This window comes from Nesoenas mayeri (genome assembly GCF_963082525.1).
Source record: "Nesoenas mayeri genome assembly, chromosome: 16".
In the NCBI taxonomy this organism is placed as follows: domain Eukaryota; kingdom Metazoa; phylum Chordata; class Aves; order Columbiformes; family Columbidae; genus Nesoenas; species Nesoenas mayeri.
In genome coordinates this window covers 5,903,246-5,921,239 of record NC_137562.1, presented here as the reverse complement: position 1 = coordinate 5,921,239, position 17,994 = coordinate 5,903,246, and the positions used below count along the sequence as shown (strand labels likewise).

General features: G+C 44.7%; 1 protein-coding gene across 1 annotated transcript in view; it reads left to right on the top strand.

Annotated features, from left to right (window-relative positions):
* The window catches only part of BMP7 (bone morphogenetic protein 7), a gene marked incomplete at both ends in the record, with an annotated part of 41,180 nt that overhangs the window by 12,876 nt on the left and 10,310 nt on the right, over positions 1 to 17,994 (top strand). Inside the window, one exon of the mRNA XM_080354485.1 lies at positions 11,177 to 11,369. Coding sequence (XP_080210611.1) covers positions 11,177 to 11,369 — 193 coding nt within the window. The remainder of the gene's footprint in view (positions 1 to 11,176; positions 11,370 to 17,994) is intronic.

The window sequence follows — 17,994 nt, the reverse complement described above, 5'->3', positions numbered from 1 at the left end:
GGATTAGTTAGATTTATCTTATTTATTTGGGCAGCTGTTCAGTAGGCGAAAGGAAGGCTAATGCAAACAAATAAGCCTTCAGAGGCGACCATGCAGTCACTTGTTGACTCGTGTCGCTTAGCATGGCCAGTGCAGAAACGGGCACATTCTTTTAACAAAAACAAGGCATTTGAAGATTCCATCAGCTGAACTTTCTCTTTCAAGTGTTGCCAGTAGATGCACAATATATACATGTGTTTTTAAAAGACTTTTATTTTGAACTCAAGATGTGAATCTATGGTATTAAGGAAAGCAGAACAATCCTTTATTTAGCTGCACCTGCACCTTAATGCCTAATGAGTTTAGTCTGATGGAATCCAGACCTCAGGAAGGATTATAAATTCTCATTTGATTTCATTTACTTCCAAAATACCTTAAACCAGCTGTACCAGTCCAGAATCCAGTCCTTCTTTCTATATCAGTTTTACAAATGTTGTTGAATCTTTTGCTGTTTTAAGTAACTTTATGCTACATAATAATACACGAGTAGCAATAAGGAACATGTGGCAACTTGAAAAAAATCATGTAGTGGAAGATAATTAGGAGCATATAAGCTCGAAAAGCATTGGTTTCTGAGTACAACTTTATTATAAAGTTCTTCATGCTCTGGAAGCAAGATTTGGAAAAAACCTGAAACTAAGTTAGTAGTCAATATTCTCTGTCCCTGGCCCGGTGGAAGGCAGAGGTGTCCAGCCTCGCAAGCACAGATGAACACACGCTCCAGGGCACTACTGGTATGTTTAACCATTTCTGTCTGTTTTGTATAAACACGTCAGAGATGCTTGGGCAGTGACCTTCCCAGGATTACTGACTCAGGCTATTTATTATGAACAGTATCTAATTTATTAAATATATTTGAAGCCTTTTTAATTTGCCCCAATGTAGTTACTGGAATGTAAGAGTATAATTTGATGGTGTCGCATCTTTGCATGATCAAATCATTGCGTCAAAGAGTTACTATATCACAATTTGTTTATTCTTTGCATGTCCTCTGCACAGGCCTTCTTGCAGATCAAGGTGCCTGTGCTGCAGGCTCCCAGCTTCCTCCTGTTGTACAGACCTCGGGGTAGGAGCAGACACCCTCAAAGGAGCAGGGAAACTTCATTCCAGGAAAACTTCCTTGCCTTCTACCTGACTGAGGTTTGGTCCAAGCTGAAGAACTGTTTCACACTTGGAATCTTTCAAGAATGACCTGGATCTTTTCATTCCAAATTTTGCATTTCATCCCAAATAGCCCATTTTAGGTTTCCCTGTAGTAGTTGCTCATGCTGCCTTTTATCTTCACTGGCTGAATGCACATTATTTTTGGTCAAATCTGTTCAGCCACTTGTCTCTCCTTCCTCAGGCCTGGGGATTTGTTCCCATTAGTTGAGGGCTGTGTGTACAAACAGACAGGGCAGACTGCTGGATTTTGCATCAGTGATTTCTTGAGTGGCCCCCAGCCTCAGAGCAGGTTACAGGAAGCACCTTGAGCCCCGTTTGTCTGCTGGCTGGACTGGGGGATTATTTTCCTCAGTGAACCATGCTGTCGCTATCTTTTCTCCCTCTGTATGCTCTGCAGCCTCCTCCCCCTTGAAATACCCATCACCCTGCTTTCTCCTCTAGACCAGAGCCACCCTGTTCTGTGCTGTGGCTGCCACCATCTGACCCTAATTTGCGATTCCTCCCCCCCAGGCTGCTGCTATCTCCTTGACCCTTGGATGCACTGGCAAAGCGTGTGACTTGGAGTTCACGCCTAAGGCTGGCACAGCTTCCCTGTGAAGTTGCCCTCACCTGATACAACTCCAGTTTCACAGCACCAGGAAAGCAGCCTGGCTGTCCCCTGAATGACAAAAAGAGAGAGAGCAGTGTAATGCAGCAGTCATCTCTGCTAAAAGAGAGAAAAGAAAATTGTATTTCTGCATCTTTGCGTGCCTTCCACAGCTGCATCCAGAGGGTGTAAGGGATGTACTAGACAGCAGCGCACCTCTGCTCTTAGGCTGCGTTATTCCGTGCTATGCATCACAGTGCAAACAAAGAAAAGGACACAACAGCAGTGGTGAGTTTCTGCCTGTTATTTTGCTCACTGCTCAGTTTGACTACAGGGATGTTTCTGGAGGAGGGGGTAGAGAAGAGCTAAGGTTGCCTTAGGGAGCTGCAGGAATCCCTGGCTCTGAGCTGCTGTCCAGGTGCATCCCCACCTTTCACATACACAGAGAGAAGAGACAGTTCCTATCTGTCAAGGGTAAATACCAGCTTGGGTTAACCCACTCCCAGTGATCACACAAGAGCTTCAGATGTTTTGTGTTGGCCACAATGCTGGCCGGTTGGGAGGACATAGGGGGAGCCATGTTTTGCAGCATCCCCACAGTCCCCAGCATCCCCACAGTCCCCAGCTTGTCTGTCTCTCTCTCTCTATCCAGAAAAAACACCATCCCCAAGGTGCTGGTGAAGGGAAGGCTGCGGGGGGCAAATCCCCAGGTCAGCAGTGTCTTGGGTCCCCCCTTCCCAGTGAGAGGGGAAACAAGACTTAAGAGGCTGATGATGGAGACCCTGTGGGAGATTTTGTAATGCTGAATTGCTGGAAGATTAAGGTAGAAACAGAGGGAGCCTGTCTAAAGGAGAAACTTCAGTCCCATTTATTTCTTTCTCTTGTCACTGCCCCATTTCTCCATTCCCTCACACCCCCCGAATCCTGCAGTAATCCTCCGTGCGTTACAGCAGCTGCAGCTGGATTGCAGCACCATGTGCTGCCGTGTTGCACGTGCTGAGGCTGTGAATAAGGTATTCTGAACAAACACAACTCTTCCCTGCTTACTTAACTTTGCTTTCCCCAGATACACATACAGACACTGCAAACTCACCGTCAGGATTCACACCACGGTTGGTCTGTTTACCATTAGGAGAGTTCCGCGTTCACAGAACAGTCCCACGTGTAAATTTTTCACAATACCTTTCATCTAGTCTGGCTCTGATTTCAGCAGAGAAACCACAGCGTAAGCTGGTACCGATCAGGGCACACTCGGAAAAGAAAATAGATTATCTGTGGATAACCCATTCAGATATTTTGTGGATGGTCTTTAAGGAGAAATAGTTTTACCATCCAGCATTGCCTTAAAGTGCCTGTGATGAAACCCCGGCAGGGTGTCCAAGGGCAGAAGGCAGCACACATGCTTCTCTCTGTCCTTTCCCTTCTGATGATTCTGTTTCCCCTTTGCCATCTACCACCCTAAGGAATTTTAACTAAAAAGTCTCCTGGGTGACACATGGGCTGAGAGGATGTGGTGACGTGCAGCATCCTCTCATCCCGCCACGTTCCGTGGTGTCCCGGCTCCCACCACACAGGTGGCTCCACATCCCTCCCCAAAGCCCTGCCTGCGGCGGGCACGACACTGACCCTAACGCCACAAGAACATCAGAAAGAGCTCAGGCATTTTGTTAGAGAAATAACCATTTTCTGCCCTGAGCCGTCCTTGCTAGCTGAAGTTCAGCTTAGTCAGGAAGAACTTGCTGCTGCTTCGGAGATAATTAAACCCATCTTCCCCCAACCCGCTGTTTGTACATGCACAATGATACCATTGTTCAGAGTCATGCAACACATATGCTGACATTAAAGTGTTTAATCTTGTAGTACAGTATTCCATTATTTTTTGGACATCTGTACATGATAGAAAGGGTACGTATTAAGGGATTTGTTGACAAAGAAATAGCTAATGCTGATACATGTGTGGACTGAAAGGATCTTTCCAAGTTGTGTTCAGCAGTAGGGAGAGTGCTCCTTCCCAGGCCTGAAGCCTGGCACAGATGTGATATGCACCGCTGCTATTACCACTTTTCAATTTATAACAAGGAGTCAGTGTTTAGAAGAATTCTGGAAGCTCCCTGCTGGGTTTGTGGCTAGGTGGTCTTGCTGGCAACACCACCTTCATGCTGAAAGCTGAAAAAATGAAGTGATGGCTAAAGGAAGAATATTAACTCCAGAGGGCTGCTTTTTTTTTTCTTTCTAATTTTTAAGCAGAAATGCTTACTCCCAGATCACTTTGTGGAGCAAGCACTAAAGAATTTCAAACCCCCCTGTTCTTAACCTTTGGAGTTGGTGATCAGGATTTATGTAGCCTGCTTTTCATCTCATCTGAAATTAATGCTTTAGTCCTTCTTTCCACCCATGGACAAGGCAGGACTTTGCCCTGCCACACACTGAATTTACCACACAAGAAATATCACCTTCACCTCCCTTTACCTGTCTGCAAAGCGGGCACATGAGCGTTGGGCGCAGGTTCTGTGCTGCTGGGCGCTGCTGTGGCTCAGAGCGGCCAAGGGCAGACAGGGACGAGACCATCAGGATGGGGCTTCAGCAGATGAGCCCAGACGTCCCCGAGTGCCTGAGGGTCCATCCCTGTGGCTGAAGGACAGACTGTGTTTTCAGAAGTGGCCACTCCCTGGCAATGGGATGCATCAATGAGTTATAGAAAAAAACACAAGTTTTCTAGTAAGCTTATCTCGCAGACCAAAATCAAGGGTGCATTTGTTTTTCCTTAGGTTTCCCCAAAAATCTGCAGTAGCTTTTAGATGAGTTGGAGAGCTGCAACTATCCACTGTAAAAAAGCCCTCCAAACACTGGTTTTATCACCCTTAAAAAAAAAAAGTCCCGTCACACAACCCAGAATATTTGCTCTACTCCGTTTACAGGACTACCAATTTATATTCTTCAACTATTTCTTCAATAATTTCTCTTAACTGCTGTTAATATCACCATGTAAGTCTTGTAGCCGAGAGGATGAAGCAAATGAAAACCAATCACAGAACTTCGCTTTCCCAGATTCTTGCCATTCTAAATTTACTGCCGCTGGCCCTGTAACTCTTGCTGTCAAGCACAATGAGAAGGGAAACACGTGCCTTAGCAGACCATGGCCTGGCATGACATTATCGCAATCTTTATTGTACTCCCTCTTTTCCTCAGAAAAATATAAGGACTGACCTTGCACTTCTTGCTCAGTCGAGAATCCTGCTGAGCCCAGTGGACTCTTTCAGGTCCAGAGACCACTGGGTCCTTCCTTAATTGGTTTCCTCCTTCTTGAAGCTCGGTAACATATGGAGAAAAGGCCTATATTTCATAAGCAACATGGTTTTATCTACCAATTTGGAGACAAAGAAGTGAGGCAGTAGATAGGAGTGGACCTCCCTTTGAAAGCAGCTATGGACATGGGCTAAAAGTGCTCGTGGACCCCAGGCAGAGCTGGTGGTCCCAGGGCAGCCGGTTTCGAGGAATCTCGTACTCTACAGCGAAATGATGCAAGAGAGTTTCTGAAGTTTTGGCTTGGATCTCTACAGGTGGTGATGGAGAGGATCAAATGTAATTTTTCTAGGAAAATTCTATCAAGATTTTGTGCTGCTCAGTGAAAATGATGTAAGTCAAAGTGTAGTTTGCCCATTCATGAAAGCACTGAGGCTAAAATCCCGGGGCTGGTGGGAAAAGCCAGCCAGCCCTCAGCGGTCGCTGAAAAAATAGGGCTCATTTTCTGCAGCTATCGGAGGCAAAGCATGTAAAGACTTTCCTGCCCGCTAAACTCACCTACACGACTTCCTCAGTCCCTGGGGCCAGGCAGGCACAGGTAGACTCTGCAAACCTGTTAGACCTTGACGCGGAGCATGGCGGATTTTTTTGGGCATCCAAATCTCCAAGGGGCTTCGCAGGCAACTGCTGATGGCTTTGCAGCCGCCTGGCCGAGAGGCTGAGGCGAGGGGGTGTTGTCTTTTGGAATCTATTTTCCTTTGACTTATCTTTTCAGTCTCAGGAATTCAGGACCTTTAATCTATTTGAGATTAAAGTCCTTTACAAATCCCTTCTGGCCTTTTTTGGGAGCAAAGAAGTTACAGACACCCTACTGCACATTCCTTTTGGTGCTTTTTTTTCATTGTAAATGAGAGACAAGTAGCACTCTTAATTGCTGTGAGTGCTATGGTAAATGAGACAACTGCTCTTAAAGTGCCTTATAAAAACAATGCACATCAGGTGAAAGTGTTAACAGGAAAATTTAAGTTTTTACTCATTTAAATATTCAAAGGATATTCCAAGTGCGTCACCCAAATGTGCCAGGGAGGAAGAGGTGTGGAATTACCAAAGCTTTCTGAGTTTGGCAGCCTGAGCACAGAATCTATTCATCTGGTGTTTACTTTGCTAGTGAAAAAAGGTATTTTTTACATCTTCAGAAAACAAGAGTGTAAAAATACTTAGGAAGGTAGATTAGCAAAATTAAGGCCTCCCATGAAATCCATTTAAATTAGTGGAAATATTTCTATTGACTTCCCTGGGGTTTGGATTAGCTCTTTAACGCTTCTGTAATAATTTATGTTTTAACATAGTGATTCTTGGAAAATTACTGCTGTGATTCACTGGTTCTTTGCTTGACGCATGGAGTTAGTGATTGACATAGTGCTACTGCGCTGGCTAAGGCTATAGGAGGGTACGGGTTCTTTGATATGTACAGAGAGAAATAATAACTACGGCGAGCTACCTCTCAGCATAATTTTGCTGTCATGTGTCAGGCCTTGCCTACTGTCAATCCACATTACCAACTTACAAAATCCACATTACAGTGGTCCCACCAGCATTTACAGAATTAGCTCAGGTTGGCTTTGCACTTGCCAGTAGTGATTTACAAAGTAGCTGAAAACAGTCAAGGCTCTTATTTCTAGTGTCAACATATTTTCTTTTGAAAATAACCCAGCATGGGATTAGTTCAAGTTTCCCAGCTTTATGCTGATGTTTCATTTGCTTTAGAAGTTTGGGTACCCTGAAGTGTTAAATCAGGATAACAAGACCTTCTGTCCAACATTGCCCTTTTGGTACTGGTTTCAAGAACTCTGGCTGTAACTACACGTTTTCATCCCTGCATCTTAATGTTTTCAAGTTTTGTGTCTGAAAAGAGCACGCTTCAAGTCATGTCAAAACAAGCACCAAGGATTTGTTGACATTTTATCTCCAGCTTTCCCATATTTTTGGATCTGATAGCTGGCTACTTCACACCTGAGCACATGTATCCATCATGTTTTCTTTTAACCATCCCGGTCATTGCACAACTCTGCGGTCCTGCCTCCTCTTGCATCACCACAATGCCACAACAGTCGGTTTGGAGAGACAAAAGACTTCAGGGAGATCAGAGCCCTATCTGTATCAGATGGATGGGTGCAGTCTGTGCAGCATGCAGATTGCAGACAGATAGTCAAAGCCAGACTTTCAAAGATGCTGAGCTTACTTGCATATTTGCAACAGAGGTGTGGCAAATTTGCTGATAACCACTAACCTAAGATATGTGCTTGTTTTGGCTCGATCATCTTAGTCGTCCTGCGTACTTTTTGGTGTCTTGATTTTTTTCTCATGAATTTCTTGTGTGCCTCCATGCTACAGCTTTCAAATCCCATCGTCTCAAGCTTTCCTTTCCCAAAGGACTATGCCGAAGGGAGTGTCTGATGATCCCCACCTATCGTAGTTATGGTTAACTGCCACACTCACCATGCCCAAGAGTTATTTTGCACCAGCAGATTTTGAGCCATGTGTTAAATTAGGTCACAATTTGTCTGCAGTGGTTGTGCCTCCAAAATGTGATACCACTTCTAGAAATGAGGAGGAGCACACATTTACACATCACCTGTAAGCGACTTTGCATTGTTTCTTTAGGAGGGGAAATCCACTGTTTTCCCACAGCTAAAGCACACAGTCTGTTCCATAGCAGAATTATTTTTCAAGGGTGTTCTTCCTTTTCATATTTTACAACCTTTGATTGCACATCCAGAGATTTGGCTTCCTCTCCAAGCAGCTGCTTTGCCAAGGCGTTTGAATTGTGACAGTTTGTGAGCTGGAATTTCCAGTGTTTGAAATTAGGAACTGGGCTAAAACCATTGACCAAAAGTCTTTGGGTAGCAGTGATTTGTAAGAACTATGAACCTGGGACAAACATGAGTTCAAGTTCTTTGGGCAGATGGGCTATTAAGTGTAGCCAGCAAGAATTTGTATTGCTTGATGACTTTTAAGGGAGCACTTAACGCATATGGCTGACAAACAGCTGAGATTAAGTCCCTCAAGAATGACCAAAAGGGTTGTCATTAGGGTGTGTTACGTCAACAGGGATCATGGATTTTATAGATCTAACAAAGAAACTACAGTAGTATTCAAAAAGCTGCAGCAATTCTCTTGACTGTTTCGGTGGACACTTAAAATACCACTTTTCCCTAACCTTTGTGGGTTTTTTTTGGTAAAAATAACTCCCCTTCCCCCTCTGTTCAAACTCCTCAGGTGATTAATTGGAAATGAAGCAGCTGCAGTATTGTCAAAGGTCTGACTAACACCCATCAAACCCAGGAAACTCGGAGTTCCTGAGCACTCCCCTGCTTACCTCGTGCTGTTGTGCTTAAGGTATTCCTGGGGTCTACAAAAAGTGCACGGTCATATATACTGTACCATATGTTCACAAATACCAATGCACAGCAGCATGCGTTAAGGATAGGATTTCAGCCTTCATAATGAAGAGTCTGGCTTTTATGAGTTCAAGTCAGACCCTTAACGTTATTTTAACATAGATTTTGGTGTTTAATTATGTAATAAGATTTACTGCAGTCATCTAACAGATGTTGATTCAGGGTCAGTGTTTCTCATAAATTAGTTCTGAAAGGATTTGTTACTTCTGGGTCAGCAGATAGGTCCAGAGTGCAAAGAAAAAGGGGAAAACCAATAAACACCGAGTTGAAGGGTTTCTTGGGATTCTTTCTTCAGTTACATATCCACATATTTTCATGATCTTAATGACTATAGCCACAGGAATGTTTGCTTTAACACTAAAGATGGCTCAGCCCAAAACCCTATATCCAAACATCTGCAAAGCATGGGAAAGTTCAGACTTTGGGGCTCTTTATTTTATGACCCTGGCCCTTAATTTTTCATACTAATATGACACATTTTTTCTAGGGCTCTGCAGTGGGAATCACTATGAACTCTAACAGCACCCGGAAAAGTTTTGTCTTTGTGTGTTTGTTGTTGGACTTTGTGTATGAAGTGCAGCTCAAGACTGGTGTTGGCTGATGTAGTTGTCATCACATACATACACTGGGAAGGTGCACCCACCCTCCTTTGAAAATTCAGCCTTCCCATGTCCTTGGAAGAAAATCACATTGGTACATCCTACTGCTAGACCTCTCTATAATACATCCTGCTGGTGATGTTATCTCTACTATATTAATAACTGAAACCACACAATATTATGTTCACTCTTCTATAGCTGTGGTTAAAGGAGCTATTCCATATTAAAATTTTTTTTCCTCCCCTCTGTAATTTAGGTGCAGACAAATTCCTTTGAGACTGAAATCATACTCTCTGTATCTTATTCTACTGCGAATACCTTGGAGGAAAGGGATTGAGGCACGTTTAGTACTGTTGCTAGCACTTATAGGGCAGTTTTAGCCTGCCGAGTGTTTTACAAACACCAGTGAATATTCGCAATATTCCCCCACTTCAGGGTATGAGGCACTGATTGATCTTCCTGAGGCCATACAAGATGTTGTAGCTCAAGATGCTGCTACAACTTCATTCATTCAGTGCACTCTAAAACTGCCCAACATATAAAACTTAATCATCTTTGTCTTGGAAAGTTTAGGGGTTTCACACTTAAAAATCTCCTCTGAGATGAATCCCAGCTATTAGGAAGAGCTCTGAAGTGTTTCCCTGAGCAGCAATCACACGGTGGCAAACTCCGAGCCCTGGACTCCTTGCACAACGACGTGTGAGAGGAGGCAGAGCCTGTGGCCAAGCTGCTGAATCCCAGCCAGCAAAGCTGCGCTGAACCTGCTCCGTGTGAGCCCTTGGACACAGCCGGTTCCCGGGGGTCCCCCCAGCCTGTCCCTGCCACTGGGGGGGCCCTCCTGAGTGCCGATGTGCATTTGTGCCGTGCAATGCTGTAAATTTAAATAGCACTTTCCAGACTTGGGCTTGAAACTCCTCTTTTTCAGGAGTAATTCCATTTAAGTCAATGGATTTACACAATGGATTTACTGCTGCCAGAAGAGAATGAGGCCTGTAGAAAGACACACATTCTTTGCCAAGAAAATCTCAGAGCTAACTACTTGAATTGTGCAGTCGAGCTGCAGGGAGGTCAAGTGGACAGACGATGGGACTGGGATATACGGGAAGTCCCTGGTTCAAACCTCGGCTCTTAAAATGACATGTGGTGTGACCTCTGGCGAGTCAGTTCATCTCTTATACCTCTGTTTCCCCATTTCCCTTTGTCCGACTTGTCTATTTAATTTGGAATTTGTTCCAAGAAGGGTGCTTCACTTCATGTGCCGGGCTGGGGCACTGACACCTCTCCTCCCCCTCGCTGAAGGATAGTCTTGAAATCTTTGTTTCTCACATCACTGACCCTCCAGTTCAATACCCACGAGCAGTGTTACATGAGACTATCGGCTGGTCCATCAGAAGACAGGCAGACGTGTCACTTGGTGGGACAATGCACCGTTCTGACACTGTCTTGGGAGGACTCTGGCACGTCTTGTTATTTCATAGGCAGGGTGGGGAGAAGGTCCTTTTTTTTGAACATTTGCTGCACAGCCCTGATCACTAAAGATGCCTTAAAATAAAAGCTTTGACCCTTCGGAGCGGGGCTGTGAGTTTGTGATGAATTCAGCTGGCACTAAATGTGGGTCACGGGCATGAAAGGCCTCAAGGGCTGGAATTCGTGTGTGTCTGTGTGTGGGTGTGCACGTGTGTGTGTGTAATTGTCAGAAGCAGAATCAAGCCAAGAACCAGCACCCCTGAAAAGCCCCATCTGTGTGTTTCAGGTCCTTCCCACAGCTCGGTCGTTATCGGTGGCGAGTGTCCAGAATCACTTGTCAAACATGAAGCTGCCAAAAATTAAACACAACAGTCACCCACACCCTGTACCAACCAGCTGTAAAACTGTTTCAAAGAGAGTCTGATAAACACATATATGCTTGCAATAGCCCAGATAGAGTCGTGCGTTTCCTACGTGCTTTAATGAACCAAACAACAGCGCGAGATGCAGCAATCAGATATTCTTGCCCTTTTCTGTTGTGGCAACTTGCAGACTTGTTTGATGGTGAAGGGAAAGGGAACAAAGCAGGTGGCTAATGGGCTGTTTTTCTGTTTCAGTGGAGCATGACAGAGAGTTTCACCATCAGCGCTGCCACTACCGAGAGTTCAGGTTTGATCTCTCCAGAATCCCAGAGGGGGAAGCGGTGACGGCTGCCGAGTTCAGAATATATAAGGATTACATCCGCGAACGCTTCGATAACGAAACGTTCCAGATTAGTGTCTACCAAGTACTCCAGGAGCACCCGGGAAGGTGAGTGACCCACAAGGAAATCCCAGTGAAAGTGCAAACACAATATGCTCCTTCCAAAAGTTCTGTCTGATACTTTTCGAAATAGCGGTGCCATCAGCGAACACGTCTGAAAGGCTGGGCTTAGGCATTAGGATTGTAGAGTGAAATCTCAGTGCTAATGTGGTGGCCGCGGAGCTGCCACATCTGGTCACCCACTGAGGACACGGGGCGAAGCGCCCCTGGGAGCGTCCCCAGCACTGTCGCCCTGGCCCCGGGAGCAGCCGGTAGCTCTGGTCCTGTGCTAGTGCAGGAAAAGATTGTGAACTCCAAGTGTTTCAAGATTTCTGGAAGACCTACCCTCCTGCTGCTTATGGATCTTGAGGTGGCAAAACCACATCCGAATGCTTCCTTTCCAATTGTAGCTTAATTACTAGCCTTTATTACCAAAGGCGTTCAAGATCCCTAATTAACAAAGACAGACGACACCATGCTTTTTATATTGACTGATTGTTTTGTGTGTGCAAAACTACAAGATGAGCTATTAAATCCCTTCCAAGCAATTATTAATGTATGCCAAGCTCCCTGACAAATCCTCTAGGGAACTTGAATAAGAACATATGTTCAATTTTCTCATCTGTTTTTAGTTCCAATTAATCAACAATCCCAAACCATTTATCAAAGGCACTTATTTTCATTGCACATATTTCTTTTCATACAAATGCTACCAAAACTGAGATTGCATTTATTTACATGAAAAGCATTTACAGTCACATGCTAGTCAGAAGTTATTCTCCAGGACTCCTAAATATGGGGTAATAATACTACAGCCCTAATTTCAGTTTATGAGAGGAGAAACACTAGGGATTTAAAAAGGTGAAAGTCCAAAAGGGTAAAAAATAATAGTGTAATCAGGACTCTGGCTTTATATTTTTATAAGGGCCAATAAAAAAGCAGGAAAAAAAAAGTTTTCATTTTTTGATCCATTAAAATATGACAGCAAATCCTATCAACATTTTTAAATGCTGAGAATTTCTACCAGCTTTGCTATATGGTAAAAGTATTTAAACACTGGTGTGTTTTCTTCCACATCTGAAATTCCAATTTCATGGGTCAAAACTTAGGGTTCACTTGGCATTTCTAATGACGCAATTATTTGCAGGGTTCAGGGGCTATGCTAATACTAATCTGTTTTTATCAAACAATGGTAATTCAAACTATACATTTTAACCAGGCTTTCTTAAAGGAGAAGGCAACAAGCCACCGATGTGCGTAGAACCAGTTAGTTGTCCTGCTTAATACAAGCATTTAAGTTTATTCCGTCTTAGGCCCTCCCAGAGACAGAAGCCTCCCTTTGCTGTATTTCTGGAGTAGCTTATATAGGTACAAGCCTGCAGGGATGACTTTTCACTCTTGGGAGGAGCAGAAACGAGATGAAGAGGCTGTCAGCAGTGTGCCAGGGCATTAGGGGATTGCCAGGAACCCGTTCTTGGAGTAAATGTCCTTCCTCATCTGATGCCAGGGACATTCTCCTTCAGATCCTGATGAGTGAGGTAGGTGCCCACAAGGAATCTTACTGACAGAGTTTGGATGACATTTATTACCTTAAATTTACAATGATACATCCACAAGTTTGCTAAAAACATGTTTAGAGAGGGCTGCAAGGAGTTCACTGGGGATAGTTATGCATGGAGCAGCAAGAGTTCCTACAAACTGTCTCCTCCAATTCTTATTCCTAAAGCAAAAATGTATGCAAAGGGCAGGCATATACATGAACCACTGGCTGGAAGAGGTGAGGAATCTTGCTAATTATACAAATGTTCCAGTTACAAGTTTAGATACAATTTGACTGCATCACATTCACCACAGGAACTGTATTTTTAATAAGTGTTTGTGTATATTCACCCTTTGCATACATTTTGGCACAGGCAATGGTGGGTTTTGAACAGTTTGTGCTGAAAAAATATTCCTGTTGGTTTGGATTGACCAAAGGTAAAAATATTGTCACTAACATTTGTAAAAATATTTGCTCTTTTTCTGCATTTTTCCACTGACATTTTCCAACCGGCTCTGTCACAAACCAGTCATCCAAGCCCATGTGTCACTGGGCAAGTGGAGAAAGAAAACAAACTCTCTCCAACGTTGATCAAAAAACACCCATTCACTTTGATGCTTCCTTGGCTGTTTGTCTCATCCTGAGCAGGCTGGAAAGTCAGACCCATCTGACGTTGTTAGCAACAAGAGCAAAACAAAGCCAAACTCTCCCCCCTGCACGGGCAAGAAAACCTGTGCTCACGTTGGGCTTTGGAGAGTCCCGTTCCTGGAGCACGGCAGGTACAATGGCCAGCAAAAAAACAAGTGGTTTTCCCTCTCCCTGCGCTCTTACAATGATACAGGAGCAGTGGGATCTCCCAGGAGATTGCTGGAATTGCCTTTTGGGACGAGAAACACCAGTTATTCTCCTGGGCTGTGCCATTCTGTGATGTGCACCAAGACACAGCAGCTCAGAGGCGGCTACAGCTTCGCTTCTCCTTCATAACAGCAGCACAGCAGAGATTGGGACAGTTTTCAGGGGCACAAAACCAGCACAGGGTCCAGCTGAGAAGCCCAAGCTGAGGCTGACTAGATATTTTTTTCCTCTGAGGGTACAGAGACCACTGGATATGCTGAAGGCTCGATTTTCAGTTAAACCTCAGATGAGCCTCCAGTTTGGAGGGTGTGATGGTGTGCCCTCAGTTCAAATAAACCATAAGTATGAGCAGTTCAACAATTAATGACTCGCTTTACGAGTTCAGGCAGGTTGGCAGGTATCTAACCAGCAGCATCTCTTGTCTGCAATTTCTTGTCGGTGAAAAATACAGGCATAGGTCTTTCCAGACAAACAGCTGTGCCCACAGCAGGCTGTTTGTGAAACCCTGCCCCTCTGCCTGCTCCATTGTGGGCAGATAGACACCTAACAACCGTGGCAGTAAAAATGAAAGCCCAGCTCTGTCCTTTCTGGCAGACGAGATTCCACTCTGGGCTTTGACTAATAGAAATTTTATCTCTGTCAGACTGGATATATTATTACAGGTGTTTAAAAGAAACCAGACTAAATGATCAAATATTCTTTCTGGCCTTTCCAGATCTATGAATTCATTGCAAGGCAAGCTCTTCAGACTGGCAACATCTCCCTTATAGAACGGTATGCGCGGCATTCTTTAGGCACAAAGCATCAGTTATTCACATTAAGCAAACAAGTACATTCATGAACAAAAATGTTCCTAAAATCATAAACACTGTGAAAACAGTTGATGTTTTGACTAATATGACATGTTTCAAAGCTTTTGTGCGCATAACAAAGTCCAGTGACTCATGTCCAACTTCTATTTGGTCTTCATGGTTCACTCACGCAAAAGCCTGGGAAAGAGTTTTATAAAGCCAGCGACTGGCTTGAGAAGGGTACTGAGCAGCAGGACATCAAGTCCTTGTTTGTGGTCACAAACCCTGCTAGTGGGAGCTAAAGGTTCCATCAGAGAGCTGGGTGCTGCTTGAGTCTCCATCTCCATCCTGGGCGCTGCAGGAGAGCAAAACAGATTCCAGTGCCAGGGAGGAGAGTACCCAAGTAGTTCTGGGGCAGATTGTCAGTCAGGGCATTGTCCTCAATTTATTAATGTGAAACTGCAGAAAAAATGCAGACTGTATAGCTCCCCTCAACATCAGAGCTCGATCCTGCCCATCTGTCTGCACCTTCAGAAGCTAAAATACCTCATCCCAGAGTCACGTCTCCAGTTTCATTGGACCCAGCACTTGCATTGTGGAGTAAATCACAAACCCTTTGAAGTCGATGAGAGTTTTGTTACTGGAGAGAATAAAGCCAGGTACTTGACCGGCCTTTGGTAATTGAAATGTAGTTGCTACATGTTCACTTTGTGGCCATTATGGATTTCACAGGCTTCAAAGGCACTGAATTATTTGAATGCTCATGTTACTAGCCCTGCAGAAAAATATGATCCTGCACGATGCATTCCTGGGTTTGACTTGCAGCTGGAACACTTTAGTTTGTGCTTCAAATTATGCCACTTCTGCACCCAGATCAAACCTGAGCCCCTCTGCAGACCCCTTTCTCCCATTCATTGGAGTCTGTTTCCATGTTGTGGGTTGAAACATGTAATTCTAGCAACTAAGAAAGGCTTAGGCCCACCCAGCCTGCGATGCAGATGTGCCTTCTTTTTGGAGCTTTTTTTAAATACCAGTGTGATCATTCTAAGGATGGTGCAGCAAAGAAGGCTATAGCTTGTTTTAACATTGTGCCCCAGCACCATGACAAGATCTGCAAGTATTGACAGCATCTAGAAGGGTACTGACAATAGCTTTGATTTTCTTTTGTGACTTCTTATCTGCACATCAGTTGAAACTGTACTCATCCCCATATGCTCTTGGGTGCAGCAGCAAGGGAACTTTAGCAAGGAAACCCTGTAGCTTTCCAAGAACAGAGCTGCATCCAGTTATCTCTTTTGGACCATTCCTAAAAGCTACTGCAGCCTGCAGAACCTCTGACAAATCCTGAACTCGCTTGGCAAGGCTTAACTCTTCACAGGCACTTGGGGAGCTGCAGGAGGCATTTTGCGTAACCCAGTGGGCTTTTGCTCAGCTCAGTGATGCATTAATGAACAGCGATTCAATGCTGAACAGGAACTGCTATATGTAAAGTGTCAAAGATGTGTATATAACCTCATTTCTCTCAGCGCTGCTTTTACAAGAGGCTTCATATTTGAGGAACGTGTTGCATCTCTGTAACAAACTGCCATTGCCACTTGTAATCTGTTTTTGACACCCAAATCTTACCCTTCTCAAACATCACATAGAAAAGGGAGCAAGCATACTGGAGACACAGAAAACAGAATTAAGAATCTGCTGACATTTTTGAAGCAAGTTAAATGTCTCCTAAGGTTCAACAAAATTTTTACTACCAGCACAGCCAGTTTTGAGACCAATCCTTGTTGGAAACCACCTCCAGCAAGCCCTTCTGCTGTGCCTATCCCCTCACCCGGAGGGGCCCAGCCTGCGTTTGGGGAGGGTTTTTATCGGCGGGGAGGGATAGGGAGGGATGAGCGGGGGTCCTGGAGAAGGGAAGGTGTGGGAGGAGGGCTGCAGCAGGTCTGTGTACAGAGGGTGTTGCACACGTGCCAGGGAGAGGCCCAGGGAGATCCTGGGGCCCTCTCAAAGTAGGAAAATCTGAAAAATATTTTCCTAAGGTTGTCTTTGGACAGCTGCAGCTGACTCTAAGCAACGACACCAAGCAAACTGGAGTCTGGATACTGCGCTTTTTTAACCCAAACAGATGTCCTCTAACCCCAGATCTCCTCTCACCCTCCCATGGTGGCCTTTCTGCCTTCTCCTCCCTGCACCTGCTCAAACCTGGACGGGAGTTGCCTCATTTTCCCCGTGCCAGCTCTGTCCTTGGGCTGCCCATTAGTAAACTCGCTATCTTGCACCATGTCCATGACCCAAACAGCCCCTCTAGGGTTGGAATACCCATCCGGATGAGAGGATTATACTCCTAGCTTAGTGGCTGTGGTTTACACACCGAGTCAACAAGACATTTAACATATCTGTACTTTAAGCATTTCCCACTTTAAAACAGAAGCAGGAAAGTTGACCCACATTTGTATTTGAAGTCTGTTGCAAGGTGCCAGAATATGGTTATTGTTTAAAGCACTGCTAAATCTGCAATTCCTCAAGTTGGCAGGTAGGGATTAGAGCAGTGCAGCTGCTGGGCAGCCTCCGTTTGGGCTGGCAGAGTACCTGACCACATTGGGGACAGCAGGACCTGCGGGCGGTGGCCCTGGGCTGGACGTGGCCAGGTGAGCCCAGGGCTCCCGGTGTGCCCAGAGTGCCAGCACAGCACAGAAACCCATTTGCCTTGCAAGGTAGTGAAAGTCACCACAAGTCGCCTTCTCTTCTGCTGCCTGCCCTCCTTCCCATTTGTTTTTATCCCATTTGGAAGTGCTCATGGGTGTTTACTGCCACTTGTCAACCAGCAGGTTAAAATAACAGAGCTGGTGAAGGGGATGGGGAAGGTGAGTGAAGAAAACAGATGCACAAGCAGGTGCTCTTTGGTAACAGGGCTACACTAGAGCAGTATAGACCTTATAGCATTATAGTATACAGTTGCAGAGTTTCATCTCCTGTTCTCTCTTGCTATTGCAGAATTGCCAGCTCTCATATTTTCACTGAGTCTCTCTTTCCAGTCCATGTTCTTCCTCATGCCCCAGCTCATCAAGGCAGGTGATTAGGAGAGATGCTATACTTCTGTTTTTTGGATATGCTACTAACATCCATTGCTACAAACCAAAGTGCATCACAGAGGCTGAAAAAGGACCCCAGCAAAAGGCAAAGACATACTGCTTTCATGAAGCTTCATGGTTGTTAATCCTTTTTCTTATCTTAGAATTAGCACGTTGCAACATGACAATTCACTGTTCCCTTTCAGGATACTTTTACTTGCTTTTTCTGTAGTTTGTCTCCCCTTATTTCTTCTTCTGGTCGTTTCCTCTTCCACTAATCACCTGTGATTCCTTTTTCTTACCTCACTCCTACCACCAGCCCTCCATGGCCCTTTGGCAGCTTCAGCCCTTCCACCTCCATAACTCCAGCTACGTTCCAG